Genomic DNA, 10,930 nt, shown 5'->3' with positions numbered 1-10,930 from the left:
ACGAAGTACACTGCTGAGGGGAGCAGCGGGCGGGTCAGGAGAGGTCTGGCTCGCCATGTGGTCTCCTCCGGGATAGGCGGCAGCCGGGAATCGAACTCATGTGGAAGTGGCTTCAGATTCTCAGTACTGTGCTTTAACCCGCTGCGCCACCAGGGAGGGCCAGGAATGCCTGTTTTAAAATATTGAATCAAAAATCCATAACCTTCCAAAACAGTAAGCACCAGGCCCAGATGGGTTCCAAAGTGATCCTACCAAATATTTAAGGAAAAAAAAAATACCAATTTTCTAAAATCTCTCCCAGAAGACAGAAGCAAAAACAGAATTTCCTCATTCTGAGTCCAACACTACCCCAGTGCCAAAATCAAACAAAGACACCAAAGAACTAATAAATGGAAAGATCTCTATTCTCTGTCAATGGGTAAGATTCAATACTAGCAAGATGCCAGGTTCTTTCCAACTTAATCTACAGATTTGATGCAAAACCCTAGTTAAGTTAGTTTCTGGATGCTACCAAACTGATTCTAATATCTACAAAGAGAGTTAAATAGACAGCACAATACTGAGTATGAATAAAGTTGGAAGACTCCCTACATCACTTCAATATTTAGTATAAACCTGTAGTAATCAAGACAGCACCATATTAGCAAAAGCACAGACAAATGGATATGGAAAAAATAAACCTGCATAAATGAAGTTAACTGACCTTTGACCAAGGAACAAAGGCAATGGAATGGAGTGAAGACAAGTGTTTTGGACAATGGTGGCAAAACAACTGAACATTCACAATGGGGGAAAAAAATCTCGGCACTGACCATACATGCTTTATAAAAAATAACTCAAATAGATCACAGAACTAATTGTAAAATACAGAACAGTAAAACAATAGCACTAACATTCTAATGTTCTTCCATTTACATTATATGCTTCAATGATATTTTACTCTCAATTTCTTTCAGTTTCTTTGCTGTTATGTGTAGTTCATTTTCTATAACCATTCATTAAATACTAGTGTTATTCAGCTCTTTCTCTCAGTACTTTATTCTCTCTCCAAACTGACAGAAATTTACTTCACTCTGATGACCTCAGTTACTGTCAACTCCTATTAGGAAGATTCAAATTACTAGTTCCATACTTGCATAACCAACAAATTTTTAAAAAAATATTTAATGCATACAAGAACTGGGGTACAGGCCAGAGGTGTGGGAGGTGAGAGGATTCACCAGAGACAGATTGGGGAGCAGAACAGGCAGACTGACTGAAATACACTGCTGAGGGGAACAATAGGCGAGACAGGAGAGGTCTGCTGCGCCATGTGGGTCAGCTCACCTGCTGCGCCACTAGGAGGGCCCAACTAACAACTTCTAAAAATCTATTTTTAGTATCTCAGAAACATCCTAAATTTAGAATTTTCGGTATTTAAACTTGGAAAGCCTAGTGGATTTCAGCAGATGGTATCAAAATCCACTGGTGCTAAGACAGAAATGTGGACTTTGTGCCAGCCTAGATTGGTGACACAGGAAAAAGAACTCTACAAGTCTTGGTAAATAACTGGATATAGATAAGATAGTTGGGGGAGAGGGAGAAAGAGTCTCTCTTTATCCAAATGTCTGTCTATCTTCAATGACCACAAGATTTCTCAAGAAGCAAATACAATACTGACAAATATAAATAATCCAGAAATATGGACAATCCCCTAATAGTTGTATATTTGCTTGAAATACAAGTTTAAAAAACAGAATTTCAAAAAGTTCCACCTGGTAACATTTAAAAATTATTAATAACTTGTCAAAGTAAATAACTCAAAATTCAAAACAAGGAATAATTATTACTTAAGAACAAAATCAGACTTTTAACTCATTTATATCAGGAGTGTAAGGAATTCTGTCTCAATTGTGAATCTCTATTACTTTAACTTTCTGCCAAATTTAATCCTGTTTATTTCAAAAACAGACATGTTTTTAACCTATTTTGAGAGTGGGTATGTACAGTGAAAAAAATACCCAGAATAAAAGATTTCTTAAATAACTCAAAAAAGTTACCTGTAACATTTTAATCAGGAATGTTAATACACTTCCCAAAAGAATTGCCCTCTGCTCCCTCTAGCTATGAAGATATAAACAATAATGTTCAGAAAAGGAAAGAATAAATAGAATCATCATACATAAATATCACTCTTTGCTAGAAGATTTTTTCCTTCTGGGAATTTTCACATCTTCTGTGAAAATATTAGGAGATGTATTGGGGGTAAGGAGAGAAGGGTGATATGGACAAACTCTGTTATTCTAAAACTATCATGAGAACAAGATTGTCAGCATTATGAGGTTACCATTAGGAATTTTCCACTAAAAAAGATATTTTATCTTAGCAATTTGAACGTAAGACTCGTGAGTAAAATCTACTTTTAAAATGAATGTCAAATATTTAGAAGTATTAGATAAATCATGAAATTCCTAAATAGCCAACAAGTACATGACTCCTCTCCATATTTTTAGTATGCTTTATTACTTTATTCTCCCTACCACCAACCCTTACCAGCAAGGGTCTTCTCTTTTTCTTTTCCTTTAAATACACACACACACACCACTAAAGATAAAATCGACCACTGACTTAAAATTGTGATGCATATTCACTACAGGAAACAGAAAATACCAACCCCTAACACAATAATCCCACCAACCCAGATATAAACACATTTTACAACATATTAGTAGTTTGAATCACAGGTCCCTTTAAAACATTGATGAAAAAAAAAAAAATGTAGCTCTGCTCCCAGATAAGAAACATTTTCTTTTACACAGAATTTTAGTTCATCAATATATCAAGTTAAGAATACTTTGTTTTACACACACAACAGATTTTGTGTATCATATATCATACTCTTAGTATGCTCTGCCTTTCCCCATTTAACATAATAGGTAATAATTTCCAAAAAAAAATTGTTTTTCTACATCACCACTTTAATATCCACATTATAATTTCACATTAATACATTATAGTATATAATTCTCCCTTGTCAGAACCTTAAGTTGTAGATTATCACATGTTCATTTTAGTACTTTTCAGTTAATTATTCTAGATTCTAAATAATGTATTTATCTCATAAAATACAGCTGACCTATGAAATTTCATTACCTGACAACTAGGCAAAATAATATTAGGGTAGAAGGTAGGGAGAACCATTTTCTAGACATAGGTCATTTTATTTGGTAAGAAAAGCTAAAATTACATACACTTTCTTATCTCTAAAATGCATCTCCCAAACAGCCAAGCACAGTAACTTTGCACCTCAGAACTAACAGGAAACTCTTTTGATATAAAACATGCATTGTTTTTTCAGAAAAATTTTCAATTACACAAAATTTCTGTATACTTCTGTATACCAAAATTAAGTAAGGATTCAATTAAAAATTCACACATACATTTTCACAGCATATTATATGTTCAAATACAATAATTCACATTAGCCAAAAAGTGGAAATGAGCCAAATGTTCTTCAATTGATAAATGGCTTAAGAAGTATGGTTTATCTACGTATGCTGTTAATAGATGAATCTCGAAAATATGCTAAACAACAAGAAGCCAGACACAATAGGCCACATAATGCAAGATTCCATTTATGATAAAGCCAGAAAGGAAAATTTATGAAGACAAAAAGCAAATACTGGTTGCTAAAAGCTAAGGAGAAGACTGAAAGATTAGGGATTGATTGTTGAACCAGGTTTCCCCTTTTTGGGGGGCAGAAAGATCTGGAGCTAGTGGAATTTTTGTTCTACAATAATATGAATGCACTATTAACCACTACATTGCATAATTACAAAGATAAACTTTATATTTGAATTACAATAATATGAATGCATTAAACCACTGCATTGCATAATTACAAAGATAAATTTTATATTTGAATTACATCTCAATAAAGCTCTTTGAAAAAGAAATATGGTGCTGCATGTTCAATTTAGTGATTGATTTTCAAGGATATATATAATGTACTTTATGGTAAAATTACATCAAATATCATGATATAATTTCTCTTTCATGATCATAAAGCTAATTAGACCTTGTTGGAACTCAAAATCTTAAGAATGAAAGTCATTTTATAATACTATATTGTTAATAGAATGAAGTAAAGAGAGCTGTAAAATACAGGACTTCATACACAAAAGTCACATTAAAAATCTGCATTAAACAGAATAAAACCCAGTGGCTGGTACCATCCAATTACTTGGAATCTAAATAAGATAAATCAAACTCTGAATAAATCATTCTATATTCTACCCATAAAAGATAAATCAATATTCACTATAAGTAACAGCAACATGACAAGCAATATGCTATTAATTAGGTAGTCAAATTTTATCTTTCTAATCTCACACAGATCATTAAACTTCACTGTGTTCAGTTTCCTCAAGTGTAAGATGAGAATAAAATAGTTCCCTCATGGGGCTTACTGGGGGAATTAATGAAAATAATGTACAAAAGTGCTTTGAAAAGTGTCTGGGACATAGAAGTAACATTTACAGCTTAGTTAATAATATTTACAAAGCAGAGAATGGTTTACAAATTCACACGGGATGAATTTAGACCAAAAAAGTAGCCGCATCTCAATTACATTTTAAGATTTTTGTGTCCGTGTATAAAATCCATTAACAAGAAAAGGTACAGCCTTTGTGTGCTTTACAGTACTAGGTAAAATATACAACTCATACACTAAAACAGAAATGAAAGATCTTGAGATGGAAGATTTCTCTAGATGGGGTCACATATAGCCAAGGAAAACTGATGATCCCTTGACAAATACTGAGTGATTCATTTGGTCTTTAGCCTGGAACTCCTATTATTAAAAATTCAGGTTTCACACCTGACAACAAACCAAAAAACTGTTGCTAAGTCAGTTCAGTAGTTCTCAAAACTATATGTGCAGTACAAAAGAACTACAGGTTTTAAAGCTATGATCATAAGAAACTTTCCCAGAAAAAAGTTAACAGTTGTGTTGTAAAATCTTTTATCTCTGCATGAAAATGTGCTCCTAAATAAAATTTTCCCTTTACAAACATAACCAAATAGGTTCTATTAAAATTCCTATGAAGATGTTTATATGAAATCATAGTGTCAAAAGGAGGAGGATTATCTGACATAAGAAGGAAATGGTACTGAATTGTGCACCCCACAAAAATTCCTATTTTGAGGCTTTAACTTGCAAAGTGATGGTATATTTGGAAGTGAGGCACTGGAAGGGTGGTGATAAGGGTAGAGTTCTCAGGCTGAGATAGGAAAACATGAGAGCCACTCTCTCTCCATCATGTGAGGTAACAGCAAGAAAGCAGTCACCTAAATGTCAGAAAATAAACAGATCAGAACCCAACCATACTGGCATCCTGATCTTGGACTTTACAGCCTTTGTAACTATGAGAACATCTATTTCTGCTTACGCCACATTCTGTCTGCTGTTTTGTTACAGCAGTGTGCACTGACCAAGACAGATGTCGCATTTATAATTTACACACACACACACACACACACACACATATATATAAAAGAAAATGAATCTAAGCTCTTATTTTGCTAAGTTCACCAGGCCTATGTAAGCTCATGGTGTGTGTCTTTTTAGGTTTTCTTGATGCATGCAGTTTTAAAAATACAGGGTATATCAATATCAGATTAAGTTGTAGTTAGACATACATTACTTTCCTGACTACAACATAATTTCTCTTTAAGAGCACATATTAAGGTTTCTTTCTTTTTTTTTTTTTAACTGCTTAAAAAAGTTTCAGGTAAGCAATGGTCAGATGGTCAGACAGACATCACACTGATACGATGTGATATGTTTTAACTCACCACTTCGAAATTCTTACCTTTTGTATCTGCCTGAAACTGTTCTAGATGGCTCCTGTAAAAAAAAAATGACATATCAGTTTGGATGTATATTCAAGCACACAATTACAGATGACATAAAATAGTTGATAGTGAAGGCATCATTTTGAAATAAACCAATTTGAAGAAAATACCATGAATTTTAAAAATCCACAACACTAATTGCACAAAACAACACTTCTAATTTCTCAAAAAAGAACAATCACTTAATTTTTTTTTTTGACTTGGTAGTATTTTCAAAGTTCCAAAAATGGACAATGGAAGCCTCATTCATCGGCCAGTTAGCTTAAATACTTTTGGAAATCAATGAGCATTATCTTAAAAATGCCACCATTATAATACACACATACATACATACACACACATGCACAAGCCATAACCATCATAGACACAGATATACACACACAAATACCTACATGTGTGTATATAGATATCTGTATATAAATATGTATGTTTTTTAAGCTCTCTTTTTAAAAAGTTACAATTAACTAAAGACATATAATGATTAATGCTCATTTTTAAAGACAGATAAGGATAAAAGAAAGTATTTTTAACTTGTTCCTAATATATCAAAAAGAAAATATTTGCTTAAACGTTGTATTAATCATTAGGGTGGGGAACTTATTACCTTGCAATCAAGTGAAAAGTTACTTCTTTTGTTCAGGCTTTTGATACCCCATACGCTCTATATGTTTTTATAATTTCATTTTAATAAAATCAGTCAAAATTAAATAATGAGTCCTTTAAAAATAACACGTCCTGATATTAACTCTTTCCTAATTAATTGTTACAAATCTGAGAGACCAGACCCCACACGAAAAAATTTCTCATCTCGATAAATAAGAGAAATAAGCTCCCTTTATAAAATGACCAGGTTTTTGAGTAAAATAGGAAAGAGTGGCTTCATGGTGCAGTGTGAGCCAACAGTATAGCAAACCACACAGTTAAGAGTCTTATCTGCCAGTTATTAAAGTGCCAGCCCCTAAATAAAGCACAAGAATCTTTGTACTTTGTACACCAAACTTAAAACAGATCACCTTTTTAAAATAGCATATTTCTAGAGAATAACAAAATACTTTATAAAACCTCTTTTAAATTCCTTGTGACCTCCCAAAAAATGTATAATCACTAGTTATAAAAATCAGAAAAATACTAAGTACATGTATATCCAATCAAAGAGTGTCATAAGGAACTGTCTCTCTTAGGATTTTACAAACAGTAATCAAGTAACATTTTATGAATGTTTTCTTTATGAAAGTCTCTAATTTTATCCCATACAAATTAAAACTAAATCATATAACATAAATGTCTAAAAATGCAATAGGAAAAAAGTGCTGATAATGCTGGTAGTTCAAAAATATCACAACTCTCTAATTTCAATTATAACTGAAATATTCCACACTGTAACATCAGCTTAATGATCCAAATTTCTTTTTACTGAAATGAAACAGAACTACTAAATGAGAAGAGCCCTTGTTGGATTTGTTGATTTCTGGTTACAAATATATCAACTGAACAAATGACCAATAACTATATTTCTTAGGCTTCATTTAAAAGCATTTTTCCTAATAGAGTAAACTTTGATAATACAGATTTAGAGTAGAATTTTAACAAATGCAGAAATGTGAAATAAAGGGCATTTTCAACACTACTAAACTAAAGTAGTAGTATAACTATATACTTTAATCTAACTGGATGATTTAAAGTCAGTAACACAAGTTTCTAGTTACAAATACTAACAGGAAGTTGTGTAATACCAGTTTTCTACATTTTATACACCTTTTTTATTTTTAAACAACTAGTCACCTAAACTGTATCTCAATAAATTTCACACAGTACTTTCTATACAGCTAGCTTGATACACTTGATACAATTAGACGTTATTGATCAAATCAATCCATGCCTAAGAGTAAACAACTGAAATTTAAGCTTATCTCTATACAAATAATAATTTGATAGATCCTGAAACACACAGACAATACTTAATTCTTCTTTTTTTTTTTTTTTAAGATTTTTTTATTTGTTCATACAGAACTGGGGTACAGGCCAGAGGCTCAGGGGCGGTGAGAGACTTCACCAGAGACAGAGTGGGGAGCAGAACAGGCAGATGAAGTACACTGCTGAGGGGAGCAGCGGACGGGTCAGAAGAGGTCTGCCTCGCCATGTGGTCACCTGCGGGGCAGGCGGGAATTGAACTCATGCGCAAGTGGCTTTAGCTTCTCAGTGCTGTAAGTGGCTTTAGCTTCTCAGTGCTGTGCTTTAACCAGCTGCGCAACCAGGAAGGACCAAGTTAATTCTTTATTGACAAGAGCATGCCCTTTTTATTAGATTATATATTTTCTAACTAAATGTTATTTCACAATGATTCTTGTGGAATATTCCTCCAACTAGATAGACTATATATTACTTAGTAGAAACTGGGAGCAGTAATAGCCTGCCTTTCAGGAAATAATAAAATCAGAGTGGAAATAAACAAAATAGAAATGTTTTTAAAAGACAACCAAAAGGATTACTGAAAATGAAGAGCTGGTTTACTGGGGGGGGGGGGGGGGGGCGGGAGAATCTACCAAGTTGACAAACCATTGGCTAGACTCAACAACAAAAAGACTCAAATAAAATAAGAAATGAAAAGATGAAGGTTCAGAAATACAAAAGATTTTAAGAAACTACTATGAACATCGAGTTCGATAAATCATTTGTATTGTTCAACCTCCCAAGACTGAATTAGGAAGAAACACAAAACCTGAACAAAATGATTGTTAAATGAATGGAGAATATTCAAAAATTCCCAAAATCCAAAAGTCCAGGGCCAGATGACTTCCCTAGTGAATTCTAATATAAATTCAAGAAAGGAAGATCTAGTACTCAACCTTCTCAAATTTGCCCAAAAAGTTGGAAAGGAGGCAGTATTTCCTAAAATCTTTTTATACCAAAACCAGAGAAGGACATCACATACACTCAAAAATTTGCAGGCCAGTATCTCTGCTGAACAAAGAAGCAAAAATCTCCAAATTTCACAGTACATTACAAAGATCAAACACCATGATTGTTAGATTTACTCCAGTGATTCCGGGATTGTGAAATACATGCAAATCTATCAGCTTGATATATCACATGAACAAAATGAAGGATAAAAAATTATGTGAATATCTCGACTGATGCAGAAAATGCGTTTGACAAAATAAGTTAGGCAGGCATTTTTATAAGACTAAAAAATGATAGAAGGATCATACCTCAACATTATAAAGGTCACATGTGACAGACAAACCTTGGTTAATATCAAACACAATGGTATAACAATGACACCGTTCCTCTGAAATCAGAAACAAGATGTCCGCGCTCATCATCACTATTACTTACCATAGTATTCCTGCCAGAGAAATAAGCTAAGAGAAAAAAAAGATTTAAAAAAAAGCACCCAGATTGGATAAGAAGCAAAATTGTCACTATTTTGTGGATGGCATTATATATATAAAACCATAAGGACGTCACAAAAAAGTTATTACTGGAAATGAATGAATACAGTCAGATTTCAGGCTACAAAATCATATACAAAAATCTGCTGCATGTAAATAATGAACTAGGAGAAAGAGAAACTAAGAGAACAATACCATTGACAACTGTATCAAAAAGAATACCTAGGTATAAATTTAAATAAAGTAGTAAATGACCTGTAAGGCATTATTGAAAGAAACTGGACCAAAAAAAAAAAAAGAGAGAGAGAAGACATTCCATTCCATGCTCACAGACTGGAAGACTAAATAAACATTTGAAAATGGCCATTTTATGTAAAGCAAAATACATATGTAATGCATCCCCCTTTAAGAATCCCAACGGATTCTTAAACACAAAAGAAAAAACACAAAACAAACACAAAACAAAAACACATTCTTCATAAACACAAAACAAAAAAACCCATAATTTGTACAGAACCACAAAGACCTTGAACAGACAAGGCAATATTGACGAAAGAGAACTAAAAGAGATGTTATGCTTCCTGACATCAAACTATACTCAAAGCTACAGTAATCACCGCAGTATGGTTTTAGAATCAAGAGAGGCAGACAGATAAAGGGAATACAATCTAGAGTGCAAAAATAAAAACACACACTTATGGATAACTTGTAACAAAGGAGCCAATAACATAAATTGGAAAGGATCTTCAAAAATGATGCTGAGAACTCTGCACAATCACTTGCAGAGAAAAGTGAAATGACAACACTCCTTTACATCACCACTTGCAAAATTAATTCAAAATGAATTATAGGCTGGAATATAAGCCCTGGATCCATAAAAACATAGGTGACAAGCTCAACCTTTGAGATATTTTTGCAGTTTCCTCTCCAACAGCAAGGAAACAAATAAGAATATAAACAAATGGGACTCTAACAAACTAAAAGGCTTCTGCAGAGCAAATAGCAGCAGTAAAATGAGAAAGTCTATTGAATGGGACAAGATGTTTGCAAATCATGTAACAGACGAGTGGTCAATAAACAAAATATATAAACAATTCACACAACTCAAGAACCAAAAAAGATATAACTCAAGCAGTTAGAAAAGCTATCCTCAAAATGTCAAACAGCAAAACTAGTGAGATTGTGGAGAAAAAGAAACCCCATGCCATGTTTATGGGTACGTAATTGTGAGCATAATGGAAAATAGGGAGGGTCCTCAAAAAAATCAAAAATTAAATCACTATATGATATATTAATAGTAATTCCACTTCTGGATATTTCTTCAAAGGTTATAAAAACACAAATTTTAAGCCCTGATGGTCACTGCATTTTTCACAACAGTTGACGTAAGAAATCAAAGTGCCATTGACAGGCCATTAGGCAAAGAGGTGTGGCATATGTACACAATACAGTATTGCTCAGCATTTCTTTTTAAAAAAAAAAGATTAACTCTTGCCACTTGCAACAACATAAATGAAACCTGAGGGGACTCATGCTAAGTGAAGTAAGTCAAAAGAGAAAAACAACATATGATTTCCCTCATTTGTGGAATATAAAGCAACAAAGCAAATTATCAAAAACTCTTAGTCTGACAACAGAATGGT

The 10,930-nt window shown here is 33.2% G+C and overlaps 1 protein-coding gene across 1 annotated transcript in view; it reads right to left on the bottom strand.

Annotated features, from left to right (window-relative positions):
* Nucleotides 1-10,930, bottom strand: part of PAWR (PRKC, apoptosis, WT1, regulator) — a 67,320-nt gene that overhangs the window by 11,881 nt on the left and 44,509 nt on the right. Inside the window, exon 4 of the mRNA XM_012735145.1 lies at nt 5,853-5,887. Coding sequence (XP_012590599.1) covers nt 5,853-5,887 — 35 coding nt within the window. The remainder of the gene's footprint in view (nt 1-5,852; nt 5,888-10,930) is intronic.

Source organism: Condylura cristata, unplaced genomic scaffold (genome assembly GCF_000260355.1).
Source record: "Condylura cristata isolate star-nosed mole 26May11 unplaced genomic scaffold, ConCri1.0 scaffold00004, whole genome shotgun sequence".
In the NCBI taxonomy this organism is placed as follows: Eukaryota; Metazoa; Chordata; class Mammalia; order Eulipotyphla; family Talpidae; genus Condylura; species Condylura cristata.
The sequence above is the reverse complement of the archived record's forward strand: the minus strand, read 5'-3'. Positions and strand labels throughout refer to the sequence as shown.